The sequence below is a fragment of the Euprymna scolopes genome, chromosome 23 (assembly GCF_053919585.1).
Source record: "Euprymna scolopes isolate OS-2025 chromosome 23, ASM5391958v1, whole genome shotgun sequence".
Classification (NCBI taxonomy): Eukaryota; Metazoa; Mollusca; class Cephalopoda; order Sepiida; family Sepiolidae; genus Euprymna; species Euprymna scolopes.
Genome location: NC_136504.1, coordinates 99,875,904 through 99,893,141, shown reverse-complemented (window position 1 = coordinate 99,893,141; position 17,238 = coordinate 99,875,904). Strand labels below are relative to the sequence as shown.

At 37.7% G+C, this 17,238-nt stretch overlaps 1 protein-coding gene across 1 annotated transcript in view; it reads right to left on the bottom strand.

The window, feature by feature from the left end:
* The window catches only part of LOC145246064 (protein KTI12 homolog), a 63,813-nt gene that overhangs the window by 24,360 nt on the left and 22,215 nt on the right, over positions 1-17,238 (bottom strand). Inside the window, exons 2-3 of the mRNA XM_080107906.1 lie at positions 12,263-12,314; positions 7,118-7,170 (exon numbers count right to left, since the gene is read on the bottom strand). Of these exons, the coding sequence (XP_079964032.1) occupies positions 7,118-7,170; positions 12,263-12,314 (105 nt within the window). The remainder of the gene's footprint in view (positions 1-7,117; positions 7,171-12,262; positions 12,315-17,238) is intronic.

Below are 17,238 nucleotides of genomic sequence, written 5' to 3'. Positions count from 1 at the left end.
TGATCGCTACTGTATGTTACAGAAGTACACGCCATGATTCTGGGATCATAACAGAAACCAAATAGTGGTATATACTTCCTTCCAATCGTTAGAAGTCGCAATGTGGGGAGAGTAAAATCAGCGCCCTTAAAGGATGAGCACTTTGATCTATTAAAAATTGCCTTAGCCCGTCAGCATTCCTTGGTTAGGGCGCCTCAGGCAGTACACAATAAGCTTACTCCACTCAAAAGACAGGAAGTAATGCCTGCGAAAGTAGACCTATACTACATTGAATGAATGCCTCAGCCCATCAGATAAAATGTCACCAAAATTACCCATTTTTTCTGCTGTACTGATTGTCAAAATCAGAACTTGGTCTGGCATGTATTTGAGATCACGGGCAAATGACAAATGAATGCCATGAAGTGTTACCACAATGTTTAGATATAAGTATATTTACTGTCTCTGGGTAAGTCCATTATTCCTGAAATGGGTAGATCAGCACATCCAATAACATTTACATGGTAAAACGATAAAATTGTCGCCTTAGAAAAGATGACATGATTTCGATTCCATTTCCATTTGATGAAAAGCGGTTTTCTTTCTTTTTGTTGCAAACCATCTACTAGTTGGCCAGTTGTGTACAAATCCCAAAAGTGATAGAAGTCTGTAAAGTATCGGCAAGACAACGTATATTTGAGAGAACCCTTGTTGCCATGAATGTCTTGTTTAAGTAACCCACTCTCGCCTCTCATGTAAGTGGGTGTGATGTCAAGACCACTCCGGTCTTATAACTGGGCGTCTTGGGTTTGATTTCACCTCTACATGCCCTCTCCCTTCCGGGGCCACAAGATACTTGCATTGTGGTCCAATGTTTTGAGGTTCTGGAATATTCGTGCAACCTGCCCATGTCTGTGGGGATAGGTTCCTACGATGCACTGGTTGGTCTTCCTCAACCTCCATCATCCCAGGGGATACTGTGTTATCCATCTCTATCTGTTCTGGCTGAGTGTCGGATGTTTCAGGCTGGTGTTGATCCATATCTCCCAGTATTTCGGGCCCTGTTAGGTTGTCTATGGTATCCAACATTCCTGGTCGCTCCTCAGGTATCAAGTTTACAAGGGGTATCTACCACTGAGTTTATTCTTCGGAAGAATCTGCGATTACGAGAGGTCACCCGGTTACTCCCATCAATGCGTACATCATACTGCCAGTTATCCAGTGTTTCCACCACCCTTCCCATCTTTGCCCATTGGTGCAGGTGCGGACCAACTTGGTTTTGGACCTCACCGTTTCTCCAATTTTCAGTTCCTGAAGTGGGTGACTTTTTAGATTGTATTCCCTTTCATGCCGTGTCTTTTTGCCATCGCTGTTTCCCTAAAATGACTGATTTCTCTCCAGCATTCACGGATTCGATATCGGTCCTGGAGCATTGGGTTGGTTGGTTGTTTTTATTTTACGGCATATCAACCCTTTTCGGGTTATTTAATGCTGAATCCAAAGATTTTGAAGAAAAATTTTTTAATAGAATATATTTGTTGTTTTCAAGTCAGTTTCTATTTAACCCATAGTTGGTACCCTAACAGGTACTACCACTCCGGGTCAGAGTGGACCTGGGAGCAATGGTAATTAAAGGGTGGCTCTACACTCCCCCAAAGCCCGCAAGCTGGGGCCTCAGCACTGGATATAGTTTAAGGTCATATTCAGGACCTGGAGCACTGGGAGATCATCCTTTATCATGCGACTGTAGAGCATCATCACTGGAGATATATGTAGGTCTTGTACTGGGGTGTTGCGATGAGTCAGTAGGGACCTACCTGCCCGGTCATGGCATAGGCGACCGCAACTGTCTATGCTATCAATAAGTATCCTTTTAGCCGTTTTAATGGTCAATTCTGCTCTCACGTTGCATTGAGGGTAATATGCCGATGATGTTTGTTTTCTTATGCCCTAATTATCCAGGAACCGGTTATATTCATTGGAGTCAAACAGTGGTTTGCCATCGGTTAACAGTTCCTCCAGGACGCGATATGTGCAGAACCAGTTTCGTAGGGCGTCACATGTGTCCTTGGCATTCCTGGACGACATCAGAGTGACTTCTACCCATCCGGTGTATCTATCTGCATATACTATGTAGTTCTTCCCTCGTAAATCGAAAAAGTCCGTCTTCTGAAATGGGAACTCGGGGTTCAAGGGCAGCATTACGGGTTCCCTGGGTTGTGACGGAGCCACTACATTGCATATTTTGCACTGGGCCCGGGTCTGACAAATGCTTGTGTCCAGTCCTGGCCAAAACAGCTGTTGTTTGGCGTTTGCTAACATTCCATTGACGCCCTGATGCGCCGAATGGAGCGATTCCAGTATCTCTACACATTCTTTTCTGGCTATGAGGATTTTATTTTCCATTATCGTCATCCGTTCCAAGCAATATAACTCCTCTTTCATATGCCAAAACCAGCGAATTGTCTCCGGCAATTTGTGCTGAGATTTTGGGAAATCATTTTGTATGAATTCGGCGAGGGTACGGCATTCCTCATCAGTAGCAACTGCAGCCACAATCCTGTCCCATTTTATTGCCCTTAATTTGGGATCCTTCTCATAGGTGGAGTTAAATGACACTCTTATGGCACTATCCATGGTTTGTGCGATGTCCTTTTCGTTTGCTTCCTCCTGGCTTAACATTACTGGCCATCTCGATGTACAGTCTGGTGCCGCATTGAGTTTGCCAGGGAGATGCTTTATTCGAAATTTGTGCATCAAGGACCGTTCTTTGAAGTTGAACAGTCTTGGGTTCTTTATGTCCTCCAGAGCTTTGTCCGAGAAGATCTCCACCAAGGGCTTATGGTCCACAGTGACTAACAGCTCTGGGCATTCCAAAATGAACATGCGGCATGCTTCCAGTCCGTAGACTAATGTCAATGCCTCTCCTTCAACTGGTGTGTATCGGGACTCTGTATCATTAGTGAATCGGGAGCCAGCCAGAATTAATCTCCAGTGGTCCTCACCACACTTCGGTCCAGCTTTGGTGGCACAGTTGCAGTGCTTCTGGAAAAGAAAATACCCCAAGCCTATCCTACTGAAATCCGTCGACAAACAAGTTGGTCTTTTCACTTCAAAGGTTATTACACCATTCTTGATATCTTCTGTGATCCTTTTTTTTCGACTCTTTGAAGATTCGATCAAGTGTGCTGTCCCAGTAGAACTTTTGATTTTTTGTCTTCAGCAGCTCCCAGTACGGGGCCATTACTTTAACCTGAGAAAAAGCATAGGCTAACTGGTTTACCATGCCAAACCAGGATCTTATGTCAGTTTTATTTTTTGGTGTCAGAAAATTTTGTATTGCTTCAGTCATTTTTTTGGTGGGTTTTATCCAGTCTTCCGTTATCAAGAACCTGGCAAATTCCACCTCTTTTTCTGCAAAATGAAATTTCTGGGGTTGAATATGATACCATTTTTGCTGCAGTTATTTATGTACTCCATAGTATGCCAAAATGATGTTTCAATAGATTCGTCCTATAGTATTGTGTCGTCTATACATCTTGTTTTCCTGGGCATATCTACAGTGATATCGTCGAACCTGTGTGTATATGCGTCTCCTGATGCTTGGAATCCTTGTGATGCCTGAAGATAACGGTATCTACCCCATTCCGTGATGAAGGTAGTTGCAGCCCTTGTCTATGGGGAGAGGGTTAGGCTATGATAGCCATTCCGTGCATCCAAGACGGTTTTTCTAGTTTTCACAGGCACCAGCGATGCCTAATTGAAAGGAGACGATGTATGATGAGTTTTTCGTAAGAGAGCGGCATTGAGCTTTTGTAGGTCTACCGTACGCCTCGTGACCCATCCTTTTTCGGTGCAACCACCATTCTGGAGCACCATGTTGTAGGTGTACCCACTGGTACAGGTTCTATGATGCCCGATGCCACGTCTTGGTTGAGGTCCTCCTTAACTCTTCTTCCAATGGTCTGGGACCTGGATTGGGGTGTGGCCCTCGAGATGAATGTGATGTCCATGGGTTTTCCTTTCATCACCTGCATCCGTTGATGTGGGCATACATTGAATGCACTGGACTCAAAATACTCCTTCATCCATCATTTCAATTGGGGGTCTGTTTTCTTCCATAGAGGCAAAAAGGATACTGTCCGGCTTAGGTGGGACATTAGTTTTTTGTGGGCACCCACATGGTGCCTTTCCGCATTTGCTAGTTGCCACATTCTACTGTGAAGTTGAGTCTGAAAATTTGTCTGGTACCAGACCAAAGTCTTTTAGGGCTGACTCGGACAGGCAGAAATCTGATGTATGTTTCGATGCGTATATAATCTGCCATGTTTCCGCGATCTTACTCTGATTTTAGCAAATATCACACCTTTTATGTTTAGTAGGTTGTCTGTAATTCTTCAAATTCGGTGACTGGTCGGTACTATATATTTGTCTGGACACTTCAGAATTTTTTTTTAGATTTCTGGTCTATTAGAGAGCATGCCTGTGCTCCAGTGTCTGTGATCGCATCAATCCAGTGAGTATGGAGGCCAGCTAGTCCTATGGAGATGTGCCCAAATTCCGTATGGGCCTCTGAAATCGGAGTTATCTCTATTGTCAGGGTTGGTGCTGGTTCAGGAGTCCTCTTCGGAACTTATTTTTGTTCCAAATAAGGTGCGGCACGGCCTTTGGTTTTGTCAGGTTGGCATCACCTCTCCTTTTTATTTGTCCATCTTGGCAAATCATCTGGTTACGACCCTTTTTGTGTCTTTGTGTGGTGAGAGTTCTGGACTCTGCTCCGACCACTACCACTGTAGATTTGTTGCTAGACCCCTGATTCGGTTTTTGGCAGACACCTTTTAAATGTCCGGTCAAGCCGCAATTGTGACAAGTCATCTTTGCTGCTGGACAGCCCCCTCGTCCATTTGAGCCGTCAAGGTGTGAGTTCTTCCGACACCATTTACAGGGTTCAGTGTCTCTCGGGGTTGATACGGTCTGGTTCTCCTGAGGCCGTTGCCTGTGGCCCAACCTCTGTATGCTCATTGTAGTAGGGTATACACTACTGTTGAGATGGAGGGGGTAGACTTGTCCATGGTCTCTAGGTTGACAAGCCTGTTGAATTTTTCTTCCAGTGTCGTAAGTGTTACAGCCTCAGACAGCACCTTGCTTTGATGCTCCAGGTTTGCCAGCTCTGCCACCATTTGTCCTGTTACCATATTGTTGGAGTAGCTGACTTTCCGACTGCATCCTATCCCATTCGGACAAGTCACTGAAAAGTCGCCACGACGTCCGTAATCGATTCCCCCTCCTTCCGCCTTATGGAGTAGAATTCTTGCCGGTACACTTCTTTGTGTACACTTCTGACGGTTATGAGCTGTATGTGTCATAACAGCTGTTCCTCCGTGACGGAGTTCAGTATTTCTGCTCCTACCACATCGAACAACTTTTGGGGCACAGGCTGTTCTCAGCTCGTTTCTTAATGCTGTTGGCTCTGCCAACCCACACATCTCTTTGTATCTATTCTAGGAGTCAATGAATATCACCCAGTCACCATCACTTGAGTCCGGTTCTATGGTAGGTCTGTTGAGTCTCCTTGTAAGTGATTGCTCGGCTGTCCTCTGTCTCTTCGCCGGGCGATGTTCTCTTGCTGTAGCTCAAGGATCTGTTGAAGTAATGTCTGCTGCGTTTGTTCGTCCATATTCCAACGTTGTTTGCAGCAGGTTTCCTATATCAGCAACATCGTGTAAAGTATCGGCAAGACGACATATATTTGAGAGAACCCTCATTGCTGTGAATGCCTTGTTTAAATAGCCCGGCCTCACCTCTCATGTAAGCGGGTGAGTCTACTTCTATGGGGTTGTGACGCCAAGACCACTCCTGTCTTGTAACCGGGTGTCTTGGGTTCGATTCCACCTCTACAGAGCCTTCTATCATGTCTGAAAGTGATGCAGTGTTCAACAAGCGAGATCGGAGATGTGCCACTGTACAACTCCTGCTCTCTACCAATCCAAGTTATGACAACAGGACCATTGCCAGCACCCTCAAAATGAAAATCCAGACTTTCAGCTCAGTACAGCTCAACGCATCAGATGACCCTTTTCGGTTACGGTCGTTGTCTTTGGTGCGTTTTCAAGTGAGGGCTCATCATACCACCTCACATCTTCAAAGTCAACACCAAGTGTACCTGGGTGTGCTGGTGCAATTAGGTGGTCACTGGCAGACCCTAGGATCCATAATAATATCAGACTCCTACACTTTATTCATATTATTTAGATCCATTGGACTACTGTTTTTATCTTGATTGTGATTTTTACAACGTTTCGGTTAATGTAACCTCTTCAAGTGTATATTGTCGAACTCAGGAATTTGGACGGAATTTCGAACGGAACTCTTTATTTACTTCATGAGGTTAGCATGCTCTTGTTCCATCAGCCATGACTGGATAGAGGTCCTAAGTAATTCACAATTGTATTTTTCACCCACACTGAGGATTGAACCTTCAACATCACTTTTTAGAATTGATTTTCTCAGTACTCTAACCACTGCGCCACAGACAATTCTAGCATCAATTTTTGGAGCCTTGAACCTATTTTTATTTTTAGTTGTAAACATTACTATTTATTATTAATTATTACTATATATATTAACATATATCTCTTTCTCTCTCTATATATATATATTAATGTTTTTACTTATTACTTGTATATATTATCTATTGTTTAACAAAAAAATCAGAAACGTCCTACACTTTATTTTAAAATCTTCCAATATTGAGACTGTTTGCAGAGATTAAAAGTTGGACTTGGACTTTGAGCATTCTTCTAACTTGGACTCTGACTCGGCAACCCTAGTGACAATACATGCAATAATGTATTTTTATAATAGATACAGGAGACTAAACCTTCTGCGAGATTGATCCAATCAGAAGCAACTTTGAGTTAAGGAAATATGGATATCCATATTTTCTTAAAGCATGAATCATCTTTAATCATTCTTCTTCAAATAAATGTTGCAGTTAGCTGATTCAAGGAGAGAATAAACAGAAAAAATCTTCAACCTTTGATCAACATGAAAATAAGGGGGGGGGGGCAACATGCATACTCTCACCAAAAACAACTAGAGGTGTATGATAACAATCAAGCAGAATATTGTCCTTTACCTTTTATATAATTCATAGAATCTACAATGACGACAGTATCTTTTGAAAGACTCCTACAAAAGAAAAAAAATACAAATATTAGTTCTATTAAGAAAATTGAAAAGGACAGACATAAAATATTGACATTAATAATAAGATACAGTATAAAAAAAACTATAGCTATACCCAAGACTGCGGAGTTGAAAGGTATGAGGACAAACTCAGACTATCCTAAAATTTCTTCTTCTTCATCATGAAGACGGGCTCCTTGTCCGGACCAATGTGACTCTTCCTCTCCAGAGTTTCCTGTCTTCCATCAGCTGCCTCAGATCTTCAACTTTTGAAATCTCACAAGATAACTTTATGTGTTAGAATAATTATTTATTTATTGAAACCAAAAACGTAAAGTACCAAAAGTAACCTTTTAAAAATTCTATTAAAAAAATTACAAAATTAAATCCACCAGAATGCATTTCGGTTTGTTTTGGAACCTGGCAATTTTTATCTTTTGTCAATAGTTGTGTAAAAATAAAGAACAGATTACTTTGTGATGCTTTGAAATTTGAAAGGAATTTGGTAAAATCATTTACAAATTATTGTGTAAGAAAAAAAAAGATTTTTAAATAAATTTTTTTTTTCTTTTTTTTTTTTTTAAATCGCTCTAAATGTCAACCCTCTAATTGTTCTTACTGACCTGCTAAAGATGAATATTTAAAAAAAAAAGTTCTCATATTTTATTTAAGACAATGGTGAAAAAGAATATATAAGCTTTGTGGATGTGTCTTGTGTAGTTTTTTTTTACTGTCCTTCAAGAAAAAGAGGGAGGAGATCTTATGAATAGAGCTCAGAGCAACACTTTGTCTCGATATGCTACTGCGCTCTAAAAGTATGTATCTTCCACTCTATAAAGATGTATGTATATATAACTCTAGCATGGTCACCCGGCATTGCCCAGGAGCATAAACAACAAAATAGACTAGTTAAAAAGTCTGTGTAACATCTGTCTGTTTTTTTAAAACACCTTTCTCTCTCTTTCTCCCTTCTATCCCATCTCCCCTCTACCTCTTTTCTCTACTCACTTTCCTTCCCCTTCTCATTCTCTTCCTCTCTTCTCTCTATTACCTCACTCTTTCTTTCTTCCATTTTGTTTCTCACTTTCTCTGGCAACTGAAAAAAATTTGTTAACAAATCACTACATAATAACATTTAAGAATTGCTGTAAATATTAAAAGAAAAAGAAAATATGCCTGTATTTTGTCCAAAGCAATGTTGAAATATATATATATATATATATATATATATATATATATATATATATATACATACACACACACATAAAAGGAATTGTGTCTGTGTCTGTGTGTGAGTTCGCTTTCTATGAACTGGAAAACAGCTGAGTTAATTTTTATGAAATTTCACATGAAGGTAGTTTATCTGTCTGGCAGTGTTCTTAGATAGGTTTTGTATCAGAATGTCTTTGAGAAGTATTGACAATCGAAATAATCTGGTGAGAGAAGGAACAGTCGATTTTGGCCCAAATTAACACCTTATACAGCCTAACATCACAAGTGCATTTTTAGTTTTTATTACCACACAAACCAAAATGCCCGACATAGAATCAACAGTAGGTTCTTTTGATATGATGGTTGCGTTTAAAATGAATGTTTCTGTTTATAGCACAATTGCACCATGGTACTTGAACTTTTTCATTTTAAGTGATTATCACTGCACAAGCAATAAGGCCAGACATAAAATCAACAGTAGGTTCTTCGATGTGATGGGCGCATTTGAAATGAATGTTTCTGTTTCAGTTGAAGCATGATACATGACTTTTGCACTTTAATTTTGCATTCAAGCCACTATATATAAAAAATAATTTTATAAAATCAACAGTACGTTCTCTACAGTGCATTGTGGACTACAATGTATTGTGGACTAAGTTACTATGAGAAGCATGTTAAGCTTCCTTCTGGTGCACCACAATGGGTTGCCAACTAGAACAGGCAATCAATCGATTTGATTGAAAAATGGGCAATTTCACTGATTTCGATGACAATAAAAATATGGGAGTGTGAAACATTCATTGATCATTCAATCCGATCCAGGGCAACATTAGGTCTCCCTGCTAGTAATTGCAGCCACCGCTTCCGTAGTCGGGGGTAGAACTGCCGACTGTCATCACGACGGTTCTAGGTTCGATCCTCGGCTTGGGATAGGTGTTAGTCTAGCGGCACTGATGAGTTGTGAAACAACGAAACACGACTGTATGTCGATGACTAAAATATATTTTATAAAGCCCCCCTCTTGGGTTGAGCACTATCGTAAATAATCTCACTCGCTACTTAATTTAGCTGAAAGAATGCGAAGCTCGCGGTTTGTTTACAAACATACGTTTGAGCACTTTACGAGTGGCGGACGGATGTTTATTTAAATAGACATTCGGACAGATTAGTTGCGGCCACCGCTTCCGTAGTCAGGGGGTAGGACTGCCGACTGTCATCACGACGGTTCTAGGTTCGATCCTCGGCTTGGGATAGGTGTCAGTCTAGCGGCACTGATGAGTTGTGAAACAACGAAACGGGACTGTATGTCGATGACTAAAATATATTTTTTATATATATATATATATATAAGCTTTATGTGTTTGGCTTGTGTAGTTTTTATTTTTAGCTGGACATGAAATAAACATTATACCGATTGTACTAGGATCTAATGAAAAAAAAATCTTAATACTTAGGCACAATTCTTGGAAGAACAAGCTGTAGCAAAATACAGACGGCAGCCATGTTTATCCTTAAAAATGGCGTTGGGTATAAATTTAAATGTATATATATAAAAGTGAAAATGTATGTATGTATGTTTGCATGTATGTTTGTGTGTCTGCTAAAAACTTTCGACAGACGCGCCGAAAATTCATGAACTCGGTATCATATCGAAGCCCCATCCTTCACTTGAAAAATATAAAAAAATTGGCCAAAAACGTTCACTTTTTCACCCCGAAATCGACAATTTTCAACAGGAGGGGGGTCAACAAAAACGAGTTTCTCGTAACGGTAACCGATTCTACGCATGACGTCGTGACCTGATTTACTTTAAATAGTTGAAAAACCGAATACATTTTGTCTACGTCGCTTTAGTGCAGTTGATTAGCGCGTTTGTTCATTATCTAAGCGTTTTGGGTTCGAATCGTGGTGTGAGATCTTTGTTTTTTTTTCGATTTTTTAAATTTCAATATTGAACCCTGTGTTATTTAAGCCATTTTTCACGTAACGTTCGTTTCCCTGGTTTTTGGGGGTTTTTTTACTTCGCTTATTCTTAACGACACCCGGGTATCCACCGATTTTTAAAATTTTAATATCGAAACAGACTTATTTAAGCCATTTTTCACGTGTTCTTTTTTCTGTTTTCATCGTTCGTTTGCCTTACGTTAGATTTTTTTGTGTTTTTTTTATGTTTTGATTACCCCCCCCCACGCTTAATTAAAACGTTTTCTTTTCTTACTTCGCTTATAACAATGCTTACATCGTCGTCATCGTAACGCTCGACTATCGAACATCTTTCACTAACTCATTCTGGCTGGCCGATTTTATTTTCAAACTTCGCCTCAGGGCTTCGGGTTCGATCCTACCCCCTCCCCCGTTTCTTTTTTATTTAACACCACACACACCTACAAACACCCGGGCAACGCCGGGTACTCCTGCTAGTCTCAATGAAAATCAAGAATTAGCTCTAAGATGAGTTAGCTCCCTTGATCTCTTCAAACTAACTGAAGTAAAATAAAAGAAAGAGAAAGATTTACAAAGTGCCGTTGTCACCCTCCCCCCACTGCTCATGAGAACCAAACGAGACGATATATCAGAGCTTATATTTAAAAAGGAAATCTATATTATATTTCTTTTCGTCTGTCCATGCCACTTTTTTCTCGGAAACTACTATGCCACTCTGCCTAAAATTTTTCTTATCAGGTGTAGCGAACTAGGTATTATGGTATCCATTCAATGCACAGTTAGAGATTAATAGGGATAAGCCAACACAATACCACATTTACTCTCACATTTTTTCAGAAACTACTGGATTGATATGGCTGAAATTTTGTATAAACCTTTATGATAGAGTGTAGCAAACTAAGTATTATGGTATCTGTTCCATGCAGTTAGAGATTAGTATTTATTAAAAAAATGAGCAAAAATTTAACCATATTCAGCCATTCTAATAATATTTTCCCATTTTTAACAGGCTAAAAGTCAAGTGGGCTTGTAATTCAAATAGCCCTACTACAGGACAAAGAAGAGGTAAACTTTAAAGTTAAAGAGATTAATATGTATATAGACTTATATGTAATATACTGAGTTTGTGTAATTCGGTGAATTTTCATATACCAATAGGTTTTAAGCCAAAAATGGTTGCCTTAAGGATTAAGCTACAAAATTATCACATTTCATAATTGAGCATTAATATACTGTGTGTGCAAAATCAAGACTTCAAGACAAGGTGTTGATGGCAACAAAAAGTGTATTTCATTTTATGTTACAATTGTTTAAATATCCAGTTCGACAATTTCAAGCATTATATCATTTGAAAATTTTCAGAAACCAGCATTTCTTCAGACTTTATGAATAAACACACTTTTGGCAATGTAGCGTTTTTGGGAATAGAAAGAAAAAAGGGGGGGAGGCCCTAACGGTAAAAGCATGCCAGAAACATTTACCTTGGTTGTGGTTACGGAAATTAGGCGATACATTAATATTTAAATGGGCTTTTCGGTAACCACAACCAAGGTAAATGTTTCTGGCATGCTTTTACCGTTAGGGACCCCCCCCTTTTTTCTTTCTATTCCCAAAAACGCTACATTGCCAAAAGTGTGTTTATTCAAAAAGTCTGAAGAAATGCTGGTTTCTGAAAATTTTCAAACAATATAATACTTGAAATTGTCGAACTGGATATTGAAACAATTGTAACATAAAATGAAATACACTTTTTGTTGCCATCAACACCTTGTCTTGAAGTCTTGATTTTGCACACACAGTATATATATATATATGTTTTATTTTCATAATGCTCAGTTTAAAAGACGCTTTCATTTCTTTCCCTATGGAAAGGATCGTGGATATTATTCAACAAAAGCGCATAAAATCTAGTATGGAATAAATAAAATTTAGTATTTACCTTTGAACTGCTGATTTCAATAAACCGCGAGCTTCTCTTTCTTTTTTTGAATCTGAATGAAATTAAAAAATAAATTAAATATAAATGCCAATGAAATATTTTGAAAAACAAATTTTTACCTGAAAAAGCAAAAATTAAAAGCAATATTTTTTTTTGTGATGAAAAAATATAGCAGCAATGAATATAACATTTTTTTTTTTACGTCTCTTATTAAATCCTGGAGCCACTCGAGGATAAGGGTTAATGAGCGCACTGTAGTCAATGGGACTATATCGTAGTAATCGTCAGTGGAAATTTTGTAAATTGGATTACTTAAGAGGATGTCTCATGAAAACTTTTGTTGGAACTACGATGTCAGTGTTGAATGTGACAGCTGTTAGAATTATAATGTTGTCGACAAAACTGACATGGCTTGCCACAATGATGTTGCCAATAAATGACATTGGTTGGCACTATGATATCACCGATAAATATGACATCAGTTGTGACTAAGCTGACAATGTGCATTTCAGTCATATCCATCATTTCCACTGTAATGTAACAAAGGTACTTTTGCAATAACTAAAATGATCAGAACATGATTTATAAATATACATATATATATATATATATATATATATATATATATATATATGTTGTCATTGTTATGTGATGCTATGGATGTTCCTAAACCCCAAAGTCTTAGGAAGGGATTAAAAAAAAAAAAAAAAAAGAGGAAAAGTTCTAACAATGGAAAGAAATAGTTGATTAGCAGAACTGTGACACAATAATAAATAGCCATTTTGGGGGAGAGCCCCAGGTCGCTACATTTGGGGGCTTTTATGAATTAGTCCTATTGTTTGCGAGCTGAAAAACTTTATTTAAAGTTTATTTCTTATAAATTAACTTAATCACTGCAAGCGGCATGTGAAACTTTCTCTAGATGCATCGTAATGGGTCCCCAGTTAGAGCAGACAATGAATAGATTTGATCCCAAAATGGGCCATTTCATTGATTTTGATGACAATAAAAATATGGGAGTGTGAAAAATTTGTTGATCATCATTCAATCCCGGGCAACGTCGGGTTACCCTGTTAGTAAGCAATAAATATAGGATTAGTTTTAAATTTTAATGTAATTTTTTTTTTTGGGGGGGGGGTATGGTACAAACATCATAATTCAGCGTGATGTCATTGATTTATGACCTATGTCATGCTTCAAAGCATGACTTCTAACAAGCAACAATAAAAAACATACAAACATCATAGTGTTGGAAATTATTTTAGTAGCCCCCAAAAGAATTTATTTTGCTTAAACTACGTATATTAGCATAAAAAAAAATGTAATATCTAATTTAGAGGAATTGTAAATAAAAATTCCATGAGAAAAATACGTGTTTTTTTATTTTTTTGTCAGTGTATTATTATTGTCACCATTTTATTTTTCAAACAATTGACAAAAAACAAAAAAATACATAATGTTTGAAAAATGATTTTTGTTACCACATCTATGCTGGTGCATCTACCACTAGTTTCTCCTTCTTAGACAGGGTCCAAAAAGTAGTCTTTAATCTAACAGGCACCTCACTATCAACCAGGCTCCAACTTCTGTCCCATCATCACAATATGGCATCCTTGCGCCTGCTTTATAAGTATTTTAATGGAATGTGCTCTGACGAATTCATTGCACTTGTCCCCTTCTTGACATACATACCTCGGACAAACCCGTTTAGTAACAAAATCCTACCTTTTCTCTATAGAGGTCCCGAAATGCTGGAAAGCTTTCTACTCTGATAGTTTCTTCCGTCAGACTGTTAAGACTTTAGAATTCCTTCCCTGCTTCCCTGACTATACTGACATGCAGAAGTTTAAAATGTAATAATGTAAACAAACATCTCACTCATCTCCTTACATAATCCACTGTAGACATTTTTTTTTTTTTACAAGGGCATCACCATTTATCAAGGCCCAGAGTCCACTCGAGGATAAGGGTTAAAGAGTGTACAGTGGTCAAAAGGACAATATAGTAATCATTAGAAGTGTAAATTTGGTAAAATTGATTACTTAATGAACGGCTCAGCAAGAACTTGTTCACATTGGACTTGAAGACGGCCATATTGTAGTCAGCTTGAAAGCAGGAAAACTGAAGACAATTCTATAGGCGTGCAGTTCTTAGAAAGAAGCTTTGTTCATGGAATCTATGTTTAGGTTTAGGCACAGATAAAGAGTCAGGGAAATTATTGATCGTGTTTTCAGCCAAACGAGTGTTTCTCGTGAATGTTTGGTGAGGGGGGGCATAGATTGGAGCTCAGACGAGCATTTGCCATGAAAATAACGATAAAACAGAGACAGGCTCGGAACATCTCTTCTGTGAGAAAGAGGTTGCAGGGAAGAGAAAAGGGCATCCCCCATTAGGCTACAAAGTCTATTCTGAACTTTGTCAAGACAAGATAAGGTCTTTCTAGCAGCTCCTGCCCGGATATGGCAACAATACTCCATCATTGGACGTACCTGGCTCTTATATAAGTAGAGAATTGCATCAGCAGGTAGATATTTACTGGACCGATAGAAGGATCCCATCATTTTTCCAGCGACCTTCGCAACGGATTTGATGTACATATTCCATTTTAGATCAGGAGTAAAGGTCAACCCCAGAAGCTTGTCAAAACATGGAGCCTCCCCAAGACAAGAGCCATTCATTTCAATTAATGCCAAACATGGCCCCAAATAGTACCTTTTTATGTCCAAGCGGCAATATGCATTGTTTGGCATAAACAAAGACTTTTAAGAAAATATATAAATCTATTATAGATACTCTATTATAATATATATTGTATTTTATTTTATTGGGGTAATCTATTATAATATAATGTATTTTATTTTATTGGGGTAATCTATTATAAATATGTATTTTATTTTATTGGGGTAAGCTATTATAATATATAATGTATTTTATTTTATTTGGATAATCTATTATAATATATAATGCGTTTTATTTTATTGGGGGTAAATGTAATTTATTTTTTTTAATACCTCCTATTTTTATTGGGGGAGGGGGTAATGTAGTACATATTCTGGTATAAATGCCCCCCCCCCTCCCGGAAGGGTTACTAAAGAAAAACACAGACACAGATACAAGTTAGAAAGGTAAAATATATTGAAACAAAAACAGAATATACAATGAGCAACAATCATAGCACATTCTGCCCAAATGGCGTACTACAAAGTTAACAGACTACACCGAGAGTTGTACCTCTCAGTTTATTTCTACAGTTAGGAAGAGTTCATCTTTTGTGCATGAGTGAATCTTCACAACCCGCTCAGTAAAAAGCTTGTAAATATCTTTTCCATTGCTGGTTCAATGGTCAGTGAATTTTCTTTCCGCTTGACTATCGCTGTTCTGGTTGAGGTTATTGCAATCGACCGTTTTGAAAATGGCGTTGATCGGTTCTTCTACATGTAATGTGTATTCAGTGTCATCTGAGTAACGTTTTTTATTACTTGGCTTATGTGGCATTTATGAGTGTTTTGTACCCTGCATGATTTCGTTAAGAGCCACACTTCTTTGTTTACAGTTATTTGGAGGAAGTGATGTCAGGCAAATTTTAAGATATGGATGACCAACACTGAATGGAGTTTCTTTTAAAGCTAATATTAAAATGGAAGTTTTATTCAAACAGTCTTTATTTGAACTTTTATCACAAAATTATAAGCTTTATGATAAAAATATGTTTATGAACAGTTTTTTTTTTTAATCAAATATATGTTGGTATTTTTTTTTTTTTACTTGTACTTTGTACGATCGGCTTTCATTAAGAGTCAGTCACACTTCTTGATTTACAAAGTCATTTGGAGGAAGTGATGTTTTTAAAAAAAAACATCACTTCCTCCAAATAAAGTAAATATAAATAAAAGTTTTATTCAAATAGTGTTTATTTGAACTTTTATAATAAAACTATGTTTATGAAATGTTTTTATTTTAAATCAAATATCATATGTTAGTAATTTTTTTTTACGTCAAACATAAAAATACAACTGCTGTAAAAAAATGTATGAATTGTTTTTTTCCACCAAGATTTTGTTAAAAAATATTTATGAACTGTTTAATATATATATATATATATATATATATATATATATATATATATAAGAGAGATGAGAATCCTGATAGATATTACTTGAAGTAATACTTTCAAGGAGATCCTAGCCAAAAAGGAAAAGCTCAATATTTAAGAATAGAGCAATATATAAGTTTTGTGGTTTAATTTTAAATTCTGAAAAAACAACATATAGAGGCATATATTCGATTTAAGAATTCATTGCTTGACAAAGGAATATATAGAAAGGGTTATTTTAATTTCCTTGATCCATGGATTTTCAACAATGGACATATCAGAGGAAATGAAATGCAGTTAGCAAAATGTTCAGCTGCGAATGGACGCTATTTTGCTTTTCAGCACAATTATTGAAAATGATTTTGGGGTGGTTGTGGATAATTATATGGAGAAAATTATACGAAAGGAGAAGTTGATACAACCTGGCTAGTCCATTATCGGGAAGAGTCCAATGTCATTCGGGGTTACAAATCTGGGTGGGCAGAAAATAGGCCCATGGGAGAAAGTGATATTCCCATATAGCGAAAGCGTACTGCTCAATCCTGATATTTCGAAAAGTATACCGGGCGGTCTTATTCGTTGTTGCTTTGATTGTGTGTTATTTGCTTTGGTCCAAATGTTTTCTCGGTGTTGACAGAGTATATCCGAAATTAGGTGGATATATCATTCCATTGTAATTATCCTCATGAGTAATAGAATTTGAGCATTGAATTAAGTGTGCGATGGACCTCGGAATCAATAGCATAGTTATCAAAATACCAAGATGGCAAAATAATCCAGGTATAGATATTTGGAAGAACACGCTGGAACGGCTTAAAGAAATTAAAATAACCCTTTCTATATATTTCTTTGTCAAGCAATAAATTCTTAAATCGGATATATG